Here is a 13291-nt window from a genome sequence, read left to right as displayed (position 1 = left end):
AGCTGAAACCTGATGAAACCTGCAAGATGGTAGATCTCCATGAGGAGGGTTGGTCACCAGTGACCTAAAGTGGTACAGTGGACACAGATGTCACATGAGGAGAATGATGCAGCCAAGAGGTCATCAGGAGGCCTAGCAATCGTCTCACAGACTGGGGTTACAAGGTCTGGGCTGTCGAGCTGTCCCACATAATGAGCATATACCTTTGCCACTGCTGGTCCACCTTCAGACCACCCAAATTATTGTCCTGCAAACAAGCTCTAACTAGTATTTAATCTCCTCAAACAGATTTTAAATGCACACAGACTTTTATTTTAGAAAATAAACTAAGATATTATAAAGTTGCTGTCAGAACAAAACCTTGTAATGTAAGTCAATGGAACCAGAATCCTCTGGTGCCACTATCCTCTTGCTATCGGCAGGGATGTTGGACCCGTCCCGAACTGCCTTGGATTGTTTCTGAGGTTATAGAATATATACGGTTCAATTCTATTAGATTTTGAAAGATCTAATGTGCTAAAACAAAGATTCAGTCATAATCCCACAAAATCCCACACCATAAGAATTAATGGAGTAGTCCTTGCTAGCTTGCTGAATGACTAGCAGCACTATAGGCAGGAAGTTGTTTTCATTTTGTTAGGTTTAATATTAGCTAACCTAAAGCTTGTTTTATAGTAAAAACCCAAAGATGTGGGTTCTTTTTAAATAGAACATTCCTATTTACTTCGTATTTCCTTATTACTTCCTTCCAACTACCTAAGGCTAACTGTTAGCCAGTGTTTTACTCGGCTAGCTAACGTTAGCCGTGAAATTTTCCAGTTGCGAACCAGAAAGATAATGATCCTAATACTGTAACATTTTATTTTACTTTTTTCAGTTTCAGTTCATGATTTTAAGAGCCACACATTTAACGATCCTTTCTTTTTCAGACCTACCTTAGACATGGGCTGCAAAGAGTGCTAGCAGGAGAACACAGGGGCGCAGCCAGGCTTTCAGCGGCATGACCAGATTAGTCTCAGTGATTTTACTGGGGTGCCAAACTCCTAGGAAAAATTATGTGAGGTCACATCTTAAGAGAATAATATTTGAGTGGGCAACATGCTAACCAGCTGTAGCATTAGCAGGAACTCAGCACTGGTTTCACCTCTGATGAAATCTGGCCTGCCTCATCAAAAGCCGGCATGGACTGTAAGGAGAATTCAGCTAATGTGATAAATGACAGTAAACATTGCTAATTTTTTGAGTTAGTCATGTAGCCTATTACACAATGTAGCTCACAAAGCGGCACTGCTGAAGGTGCAGGGCCAAGTATTAATGTGGTAGTTCACATAGACCACAATGTGTAACAAATAATGCTGTAATACACCGATGTAGAGATTTATTTGGGTGGTTGTGAACATTTTCTTAATGCAGAGAGTGAGCACTAGCTGCGCCCTGAAGCAAAATGAATAGAAAAAGAACAACAATATATGAAACAGGCTGATTTTTGAATGCAGCTTCAGGTTATAACCGACTAGTAACCGCCCTGATGGCAGATTTTCACCGTAAAAACATTCACACAATGTAGCAGGACTTCATTATAGTGACTGCTTCAATGATGATGGCTGACCTTTGCACTATTTTGCACCCCTTTGAGAACATCAATTAGATAAAGTCATTATAGTAGGACTCCATGTTATTATTTCTGTGAAATTTATTTGGTACATTGATCACTGGATTCATTATTCAGACTTATTTAAAATGACTTTTCAGCTCAATGCCCCAGCAAATGCTGTAATAACGGAGTGCAGTCAACTATCACACACGTATAAAAATAGCGTATTTCCAGTCTACTTGGGAGTGCTGTATTTTAAAGGAACAGAACAAAATAATATAATATGCGTATTCATGTTCATTTCTATAGTGTTGTCCCATGGAAAAATATTTGCAGAAATGAGAGGGGTGTACTCACTTTTGTGAGATACTGTACAATAGCCACGTTTGCATACAGCCTGATAATCCGTTAATAATCCAACTAATAGCTCAATCGGAATAGAATATGTCCATGTAAACACCTCAATCGGAATAGACTAATCCAATGTAGGCCATTCGGAATACAATTTCTATCCAATTGAACGAGGTGGGTAATCCTGTAAATAATCCATTAAATAGAAGAATAATAGCCGTATAAACGCCTGAATCCAATTACATTAATCAGAACGTGTAAATACGTTCTGCGCATGTGCGTCACGTCATGGAGAAAGTTTTATAATGTTCAACATGGTGGGAGCAGAAACTGGTCTGCAGGGGCGGCGGTGGGACGGACGACCAGCTTATGTATCTCAGAGCACAACGTCTTCCTCTCGCCGCTTCCTTTGTAAGTACATGTGAAGGACGTTTTTCTGAGTCTGACATCAGATTAAGGCAATTAAAAACACAAGCACTGCTCACTGCTGCTCATCTCACTCGGACTGATACTCACACGATGCTCGCTTTCATGGTAATGTTTACTCTACGTGCTACTCCACGCATTTTGCATTGGATTATTGTAGTGAACATGTAGACAAACATTTCCTATCAGACTGTTGAATAGAGTGTGTACATAAACACCTCAGTCTGAATCTGTAATCCGAGTGTATTCAATCGGATTGGCAAAAGTCTTTGCATGTAAACACAGCCATAGTGCAGAAAGGAATAAACGTATTTCAGACTGGTTTGTTATATAAGAGCTAGAATAAACAGAGGTGCTTGACAAAATATTAATATTATATAGCATTGATTAATTGCTTTGATTGTTGGCGTTTTAGCATATGCTAAAGATTAGCCTTCTTTACTTGCCAGTATTGCTGTTCCAGTATCCGACATGACAAGCCAAAACAAGGTGACGTGACAATACCTATAAAACTGTAAACCATATTTACACTTATCCATTCATTCATCCTCTTCATGCCAAAGTAGAACTGAATCTAAAGTAAGTCGTCTTCTCCTCCCCCGTACATGTCAGCGAGCTTCTTGAAGCGTGGGCCCCAATCACCCAGGCAGTCATAGTCCTGGTCCCCAGAGCTGGAGGAGTTCAGGGAGCTGAGAGAGCCGGCGTCCGATCTACCTCCCTCGTAGTCAAACACCAGCAGGGAGTCGTAGGGGGGAGCCGTGGGGTCGTTGTCTGCTGCCTTCAGATTCTACAGCACATGTATGTAACCGTAAGTACTATGTATACATTCATTTCGCTATTCGCTGAATCTTTTTCTTTTTGTTCTGACAAAAGCCTCACAAACAATTTCTAATTATGGTTTGCTACACATAAGAAATCAAACTGTTTTGATTAAAAATTTGTTACAATGGTAAATATGCTTAAATTTCTGTATTTCAACAGAAAGCGGGATAAAATGGAAAAAAATAAATACAAATGCAGCTCGTTACACCACTTACATCATCAATGAAAGTGCCAATCTCCTCAGGGTTGGCGGGGCGAGGCCGGTACTGGGGTGCAGGCATAAAGGTTGGAGCCATGTCATTACGTAACACATCAGGACGGTTGTCGAGGCCCCTGTGCAGCACACTTAAGTCAAAGTCCTGTGCAAATGAAAATCCATTATAAGAACATGACGGGGACCAACTGTGGATGAACAAATAAACAAAACCATCCACTAAACCAACCTGATCATCCTCTCCACCGCCTTCTTCATCATAGTAGTAGACGTTGTCCCTGATGTCATCATCAGCAAGCAGAGGCTCCTTTTTCTCTGCCCTCTTCCTCCTTGCAAACAGGAGCAGCAGGAGGAGCAGCACTGCATGGAGAAGCACATCACACACCAACATCAAGAGCAAATCCAAACTCCTTTGTTTATATTACAATACACACAATGTCACTGTACTGCCATGTCTGTTCACCTCCTTCTGTCTACACAGTCCTTTTCATCACCTACACTTACCATATTAGTACACGCTGTAGTTCTACAGTTTCAGACTGCAGTCCATCTGTTTGATACTTTGTTAGCCCCTTTTACCCTGTTCTTCAATGCTCAGGACCCCCACAGAGCAATTATTATTTGGTGGTGGGTCATTCTCAGCACTGCAAAGACACTGATGTGGTGGTGGTGTGTGTTGCGCTGGTATGAGGAGATCATACACAGGAGCGCTGCTGGAGTTTTTAAACAATCTTCGCACACTGCCCACTCTAGACACCATGTTGCTCCACACTGTAGATGTAAAGTCAGAGACGATAGCTCATCTGTTGCTGCACAGTTTGTGTTGATCATCTTTTAGTACTTCATCGGTGGTCACAGGACGCTGATGACTGGATATTTTTGGTTGGTGGACTATTCTCAGTCCAGCAGTGACACGGAGATGTTTAAATACTCCAGCAACACAACAGCTGTGACTGATCCACTCAGACTAGCACAACACATCACCAAGTGTGTAGATACATGGAGGTGAACTTGAAATGACAAATGTTCAGTCGTTTTGTGCGTGCGTGTATCCGCATTTCAAGGTGAATAGAGCATCTTACCTAGCAGAGCCAAGATAGCCCCAAGTATTCCAAGTATCCCAGGCAGGCCAAAGCCCGCCACAGCCTTCTCGGTGCATTGAAAATCGTCTCCTGTGCAGTCACATACTAAAGCGCGGATGGTATTGTCCTGGTAGAGGGCCAGGTTGTCATAAACCCTCATAACAACATTGTACTCTCCACGTTCCAGTGGAATCTTGAGCCTAAGTACAATTCCAGTTTCTACACAAAAAGGGAAGGGACACCACACACACAAATTACTTTAAGTAGTTCATATAAGCAAAATCTTTTCAAAGGACATTTTAAAGTCATCAACGGTTCTAAAAAATGGGTGATTAAGTTTAAGGAAACAAAATTGCACAAAATTGAATTTTCTGTTCAACCTGAGGAAATAAAAATTGTTAGTGGATGCCTGACATGTTGTGAAAACCTATTCCCCTAAAATAAGTGTCATGTGACCTCTCACTATATAAACCACTTCTACCACCAAAAAAAAGGGCATTTGGTGGAAATGTAGCTATTGGGGCCACATTGAATTTCCCCCAAAAAAGGAGGACATACTTGTCTCGTTCATCGTGGCAGTCCAGTTGTTCTTGCTGTCTCCCTGGAGTTCCACTCGGTATGGAGCAGCAAAGCCAGGCCCATCGTTATCAATCACAGACAGCAGCACTGGAGCTGACTCCTTATTGCACACACTGATCGCTCTCTCCTCAATGGAAGGAGCGATATCATTCACATCCTTCAACTCAATCACAAGGGTTCCTGTACCAGTTGCTGGAGTTGGATCTGTAATCATGGGGAAGCCTGTTAGAATAAGCTGCACCACTACTCATTTCCTTCTAATACAGGATGAGGAAAAGGGGTTACCATCATCCATGGCAAGAATCAGAGCTTTGTAGATGCCATCTTTCACAAAAGGAGACTCTCTGTCCATGGGGCTCCTCACTTTGACCAGTCCAGTCTCTCCATCAACACTCACCCAGGCAGCAGGATCAGAACCTACACGATACCTGCAAAACAAAACACGATGCCAAATTACTCTCTGTGCTTACGTACCCGAGCAAAAGCACAATACCCAACACCACACGCAGGGTGGACGGCACGGAGAACGTCTGAGTAGCAAGATAAAATTATATCTTACGTCACTTTCTGAGTCCTGGCTGTGTCTGGATCAGTGGCGGTGTACACTGTCAGTTCACTACCAACCGCCACGTCTTCAGGTGTAGAAATGAATTTCTCCTCTGGATCAAAAACTGGAGCTTCATTCACATCCAGAACGTTCACAGTGACCGTGGCAGTGGACGTGGTCAGAGGCTTGTCAAACGGAACGTCGTTCTCCGCAACCACCAACAGAGTGAACTTGCTGTTCTGCTCAAAGTCCAATGGCTGAAAGCACAATAAGTGATACTTTTTTAATCCCACAAACGGGAAAATTCCTCCTCCGCATTTAACCCATCCGTGAAGTGAAACACCACATACACACTAGTGAATACACACACACACACACACACTATGGGGCAGTGAGCACACTTGCCCAGAGCAGTGGGCAGCCCTATCCATGGCACCCAGGGAGCAGCTGGGGGTTAGGTGTCTTGCTCAAGGACACCTCAGTCATGGACTGACGGCACTGGGGATCTAACCGGCAACCTTCCGGTCACAGGGCCAGTTCCCTAACCTCCAGCCCACAACTGCCCAATACAGAGCAAAAGTCAGTGAATACAAGAACTGAGACCCCCCACAGCCACGAGAAATGCCAAAACAAACGGAGAACTGAAGTACCTTAACCGTAGTGATGATGCCCTCCTGTTTGTTAGTTCCCGTGTTAACAGCGAAAAAACCTCCGTTGTTACCAGTAATGATCCTGAACTTGGCTGTCCAGGCAGGAGAATGAGGTTCATCTCCATCGGTCACTGGCATCTTCACCACAACAGCTCCTACTTTATTCTCTGGGACGGACACGTTGTACTGAAGGACAAATGCTTGCGTTAATACCACCATACAAGTAACTACATTTTCTCGTTTGAGCACATAAACAATAAATCAGATTGAATGCACTATGGCTAAATCAACATAATTGATCATTTTTTTGGAAACAAGTTGTATTGATTAGTTGGCTTGAAGTTTAAGATGAAAGAGGGAAAATAAAAATTGAGGAAAACAAAAAAGACAAAAATAACATCACCTTAATAAAATCCAAAAAAGTTTGCTCCCAGGAAAAAGCATGAAACTGAGCTCATCTGGCAGGACAGCACAACCGTGTGTGAGCATTTTAGATAAAACCCTGCATCCACAGCAGAAGCTCATCATTGTGCGTAACTAAGATACTAAAACCTTATAGAAAATCAATAATGCTGTGTCACTGATTTTCAGCATGTTTTAATTTAGTGAATGAGAAAATACTGGCTAAGAGGATCAGCTGTGTTTTAGAACTGATTGGTTAAATTGTACATTTCCTTATGTTTTGAAAACCCAGATAGTAACTGTGGACTTTTGCTTGCCATCCAAACAAAAACAGATTAAGTCAAAACATCAGGTTTCTTTAGTGTATTACCAACCACACAGAAACTAAGCTTCATTATTAGATGGAAATTAATGTTTTTTGGCTTCTGCATTTTTCACAATGATTAAAATGGCATCTTTTCCTGTAATAAAACTCCCTTTCTTTATTAAAACTTAGAAATATGAGATTAAAAGTATGATTTTGTATTCGAAAGAGCCCAGAAGTTGAAATAATGTTGTTTTTAATGTTAAATATTCTTTTTTAACAACTGACAACTTCCTTCTTGGCTATTTGAAATCCCAGTGGACTGATTAACAGATTATTGAAATAATCTTTACTTCTGGGTCAGATCAGTAACCAGATCAATAACCTGGTGAACATTTCAGGATTAAACACATTTAAATCACAGCATTCAGATCAGCTTAATGTAAATCATTCTCTCTGTAAGCCATGGTGTTTCATAACCGCCTTACCGAGGACTTTTCAAACTGGGGTGCGTGGTCGTTGCTGTCCGTTACAGTAATAACAGCTTTTCCAGTGCCTACACGACCTTCACCCAGCATATCTCTAGCAGTAATCTCCAAGGTGTATTCAGGATATTTCTGAAAGAGATTAGGGTCATTACACTGATGTTCTGAAACTGCTTTCATTTATTACCTCGTTCCACATCAACTCAACATTTATTAATCTCATATCTGCTCTCACCTCTCTGTCCAGTCCTGCAGCGTTCACTCTGATTCCTCCGGTAACCGGATTAATGGTGAACATGGCTGCGTTTGGCTCTTGTGGATTCTGACTAAGGATGGAGTATCTGACATCAGCATATTCAGTGTTGGGTTTATCTGCATCAGTAGCTGTGACAGTCATGAACTCAAACCCTTCAGAGAAAGAGAGAATGAAATGTTGAGAACACAGTGAAAGGAGAAAACACCACTATAGACCATGATAAGTAGCAGATCTTGGCCGCTTCAAACCCATTTAGGACACTTATTATAGATACCTATTGCTGAAGCTTCTGGAACAGTGCCAAGGAAAGGATTTTGGGTGAAGATAGGTGTATTATCATTCTTGTCCCCCACAGTGATAATAATCTCCATGGGCTCTTCCACATTCTTACCATCAGCGGTTTCAGCATGGGCTTGAAGCTGGAGTTGGCAGGAAAAAAATACAATTAAATGAATGAGGCTCGGACCGATTTCTTGAGTTCTACTCAATTAAAGTTGCACTATATTGTTTTGGTGATTTAGAGACTTCTCTGCTGGAAGTGTGAATGCAGTGTGTGGAAGAACCTTTTGTGACGCCAGATGTGTTTGTGAAGTGAACTGCTTCTCTTGCCACCTGGTGGCCAACTTTGTTCACCAGCTCTGAGACATGACAATGTTTTTTCCCGAGACTCGTAGTCATTTAGCTTGAGGAATGATGCTGTTCTGACTCTGAAGTCTGAAGATGGCCTAAAATGTACCCTGTAGCCCGCCTAGTGCTACTTAACATATATTTGCATATTGGTCAGTTTGAAAACGAAAAAGCAAAGTGGGAAATGAAAAGTAAATTTCCAGCAGGTGGCGCCGATGTTCGTTTGCGTTTGCTTTTTTATTCAGTGCTGAAATCTGAATTGCAAACTGTCACTTTGCTGTTGATTTATCCATTTCGCATTTTAATTTTGTCAGATATGCATCATTTTATGCTTGGATGACGCTTGGATTTTCTTTTCTCTATTAGCTTTTCCATTTTAGATGCAGCCATGAAATACCAGAATAATGACTAAAATGAAATGACAAGTAACAGTTTGAAATTCATTTTTATTTCTGTCACTGATGACTCCTGCGTATGTGGAAAAAGAAATTGCAAATGTAGGTATTTCATTTATTTTTCAAGTTTTTGTTTGGAAAAGACAACAAGAGGTTTGTATTTGCATTTCATGTTTTTCATTTTAATTAATTTTTTGGCTGGATTTGCCTCCCATAACATTGGGGACATGTCCGTAAACACAAGCAGAAGTTGTGGACTATTACTGTGACTCAATATTGGCCTAATATTGATTTTAAAATGTGTTTTTCCAGCTCAAGTAATTATTTCTCACTTCTATTACCCACTGCAGTAATCTCCTGCTAGATGCATGTAGCTTGACCTTGTGCAGAGACAGCAGGGTGTGCATCAGCAGTTGCCTTGCTGGTTATATGTGTATGTCTCTCAGCACTATGATACGCTCTGTTTCAAGTAAATCATCCAAACAATTCAAAGGGGGGAAAAAAAAGAAAGAAATTCAGCACTTCCAGCTTCAAATGGCATCCCTGTACTTTTCAATGAAAAAAATAGAATAATAATAATATTAATAATAATAGTCATCCTATGCAAATAGGAAAAGAAGAACAAAAATCCAGCCAAACCAGCAGAACTAAACTCACTTACCACATATTTATCTTTGGCCTCTCTATCTAGGGGCCTTGTAACATAGAGCGAGCCATTGTTTCTATTTACGGTGAAAAGTCCTTTTGGATCCTGGTCAGCTCCTTCACCACTGATGCTGTACACCATCTTAAATTGCTTAGCACGACTGGATTGGATCTGGACACAAATAGGGTACTTGGTAAAAAGAAAATACAATAGCTGTAGCTGTAAGGTTTGCAGGTTAAATTAATTACACACCTGGTACAAGAACTGAGGGAAAGGTCCACGTTCATTCTCTTCAATTCTTATTGGTGGAGCCACCCACTCTCTCTTTTGCCTCCTCAACCCCCTTGAAGACTTTGGACACTCCAGAGCTGGGAGAGCAGAGCGGGACTCACTCTGAGGAACAAACATAGCATGATTCTGTGATGATCCTCAGACATGCTTGTGCTTTGTCTCTTTAATTTCAGTTACGCAAATACAAGCACACACTCTCCCATGTTAAAGTTCACAAAAAGGATCTTCACCAAAAAGCACACAGGCAAACATATGACTCCCGATTTTTCCTCATGCGTAAAAAGTTCCTCACGTCTCAAAGCCGTCTGTTATTTTTAATCATGCCATCAGATCTCTTCAGCAGTATTCAGGGAGTGGATGTTCTCCACATCATTAAGACTAAAGGAATGCAGCCATCACAGTCTGAGGCACAAATCATGGGTTAGAGCACAGGTCAGCTGCCCTCCATGTAGCAAGGGTTCAATTCCCTGTCACTGCAAGCACACCCCACTACACCAATAAGAGTCCTTGGGCAAGACTCCTAATACCACATTCGCCTCTGGATAAAAGTGTCTGCCTGATGTAAATGTAAAGGCTGTGTCATTAAGTCATTAATGTCATTCAGAACTACTTTAAAGAAGCAACACATTTACCAGTAAGACTGTCCATTCCAAATACATCCACTAGGGGTCAGGCTAGCTTCACACATACCTGTGCAGGGCCGACTGCCTCAGTGTCTTCCTGCTGGTGATGGTGGCCAGTCTTGGCCTCATGTTTCACACTTACAAACACAGTGTGTCTCTTGCCCTTGGAGTCCCAAGCATGGACAGAGAACATGTTATGACCCTCTCGTAGAGTAACCCGTCTCTTCAGTGTCACGGTGCCATCAGCGTCCACTTGAAAGCGCTTGTCTGCAGAGTCAAAAACTGTCCTTGATCTTGCACTGCAGATGTTGAAAACAACTGCAATAAAAATGAAAGACAGAAGCATTAAAAGACAAGAACAAGATGACTTCTTGGGATGGACAGAAAGCATGCACTCCGATAGAGATCTGGACCGCCAACATTGTGTTATATAACATGTACAATACTTCTCATTTTCAGTCACATATTACTCTAAAGTCAGTTAAAAAGTACCTTCATACAAGAGTCTCCAGGTGAAATCTGATTAGAATCTGACACCATGAGGCAAAGACACCATTACTGTGGCCGTTTGAGCTTTAATACTGAAGTGGTGAGTACAAACAACCACTGATCATGAATAAGCTGCCATTGTGCTGCCAACTAAGATCATAGAGATAAATAAATCTGCTCATTTACAGGAACGATTCAGTGGCTTCGGAATACTTGTCAACTGAATATCCATGAGGAAGAAGTATTACAAATAAGATAACCTTTTTATAAGATTAAATCTTACTTCAAATTAGCAGAATACTTGAGCAACCTTCTCCTATGGGACTACTGTTTCATTTTCAGATAAAATCAATACTGTGATGCCTATAATGTATCATAAAAATGACAAAATGAAAGTATTGTCATGTTATATTTTTGCCCACCTCTGTTTCTACATATTTTCAGACAAATTTATATAATAAAACAACTTAAAAATACTTGAGCTAAAGCTCACTCAAATACAGTCTGAGCGCTGCGTGAGTGCTGCCGTACCTCTGCCGAGCCGCCCGCCTCTCTGAAGCTGCTGTCTGTCCACTTTGAAAATATACAGCTCGGAATCAAATCCAGGTGAACATGGTGATGATCCAGCAAAGCCAGGCGGAAGTACCTTCATGGTGGAGGAAATGGTCTTCATTTATCTCAAGCACATTGATTTATCTTAAAAACTGAACACGTGATGCGAATTGTGATGAGCGTGGTTGTGGTTGGTGTAGTGTAGTGGGTAACACCTCTGCCTTCTACACTGTCGACTGGGGTTCAATCCCCTGTCTGGGTAAACACCTTATACTAGACCAATAAGAGTCCTTGGGCAAGACTCCTAACACTGCCTTCCTGTGTAAAACCATCAAATTGTAAGTTGCTCTGGATAAGAGTGTCTGCCAAATGCAGTAAAAATGTAAAGTGTGTTTAGTTTGGAATACCCTGTTTTTTTTAACCCCCTCTAAGTTTCCTGGACCTTAATTTGAATAAAAGCAGAGCTGTTTGTCAGGATGACCAATTAAAAAATAAAGTGCATTGTCCTGGTGCACAGGTGAAACAAAATAGCTTACCTGCTGCAAAACGATCAGAACTCCCAAGGCTACACTCCTTAAAAACTCCATGTGTCAAACCTACTCAAGCGGAATTCCCAAACGTCTTTGCCCTCTGACTGAAACTCTTCTTGGGGCTAAGTAGAGAAAATGTGTGCAGCAGACAAAGTCAGCTATTTGTAAGATAACCAGGTGGTATTGCCTAACATACTTTTCAAGTATGGGCACAGGTCCTCTAGACTCCACCTACAAACGGGAATCTACTCAAGAAACATCACAATGCTTTGCTTGACTGAGGTGTTAACCTGCAAAACTTGTTTGTTAAAGTTGAGTCTGAATAGTTCACATGTTATGTTCACATCCAGCCATATGCCAGGGTACCTGTATCAGTGACCCTTTCAGTTCAGTTCAGTTCCTTTTTGGTTCAGTTTAGTTCCTTCGATTGTCCCCAGAGGGGAAATTTGTTTTACACTCAGATATACTAAACAGAGAACACAACAAAATAAAAAGACATCAGTTACATCAACAAAGATGTTTACCAAATGAAAAAAATATGATTTATTATCATTTAAACTTCAGATTCTTCTTTTGCTCATTTTCTGTGAGTAACATATAAAACAACACTTTTTCAGTGCCTTCACTCTGTTCACCCCCAACACATTTATATTACTCATGTGGTGTTGGGGTGAACCTGTGGGGAATAACAGTGTGGAGGTACTGTGTGCTTCACTCTGTTCTCCTCCTACATGGCCTGCTGTTAGTGTGTGTGTGTTTGTATATATATGTGTGTGTATGTGTGTATATGTGTGTGTACATGTTGTATATGTGTGGGTGTTAGTGTGTGTGTGTATGTGTGTGTGTGTATGTGTTTGTATATGGGGGTGTGTGTACGTGTTGTATATGTGTGTCTGTTAGTGTGTGTGTGTGTGTGTGTACGTGTTGAATATGTGTGTCTGTTAGTGTGTGTGTGTGTGTTTGTGTATGGGTGGGTGTGTGTGTGTGAGGGTCGACAACATGGACAGGCTGCTGACTGGCTACAGCTGCTAAAGGAGAACCTTACCCTGAACACTTATTATATTTTAAACATCTGGTATTTTTGCATAACTGTTTTTTTATAGCTGTGTTGATATAATGTGGAGTGTCCACAAGACAACCGAGTAACACATACACCAACACCACATAAGGGTTAAATCCAACATTATAAGAAATACATACACAGGCTTTGTCACGTAGTGTCTTCGTCCATAGAGTTCACGCTGCTGCCATATGCCCGACATGCTAAACAAAGCCTCGGTGTGACGTCTGTGGTTGTCTCTGCAATTACATCATATTGTCCACGGAAGCCAGGCAAACGTCATCTCCACAATAAGTCGGCTGAGGCCTTTAACCGTAGCTGTGCACATTCTAGGCTACGACAAGGTAAACGTATAGCAGAAGCACT

General features: G+C 41.3%; 1 protein-coding gene across 1 annotated transcript; it reads right to left on the bottom strand.

Moving 5' to 3' along the window:
* Positions 1-2468: 2468 nt before the first annotated feature.
* Positions 2469-12017, bottom strand: LOC108414524 (B-cadherin-like). Its single transcript, XM_017687398.2, has 16 exons — positions 11872-12017; positions 11315-11429; positions 10362-10612; positions 9633-9773; positions 9396-9551; positions 7987-8131; positions 7692-7864; positions 7460-7588; positions 6266-6451; positions 5628-5872; positions 5354-5496; positions 5048-5272; positions 4490-4708; positions 3637-3767; positions 3409-3552; positions 2469-3158 (listed from the first exon to the last, which is right to left on the bottom strand). The coding sequence occupies exons 1-16, from the start codon at positions 11920-11922 to the stop codon at positions 2946-2948; spliced, it is 2667 nt and encodes an 888-aa protein (XP_017542887.1). The 5' UTR covers positions 11923-12017; the 3' UTR covers positions 2469-2945.
* Positions 12018-13291: the final 1274 nt, after the last annotated feature.

This window comes from Pygocentrus nattereri, chromosome 25 (assembly GCF_015220715.1).
Source record: "Pygocentrus nattereri isolate fPygNat1 chromosome 25, fPygNat1.pri, whole genome shotgun sequence".
In the NCBI taxonomy this organism is placed as follows: Eukaryota; Metazoa; Chordata; class Actinopteri; order Characiformes; family Serrasalmidae; genus Pygocentrus; species Pygocentrus nattereri.
This window is presented reverse-complemented; position numbering and strand designations above follow the sequence as displayed.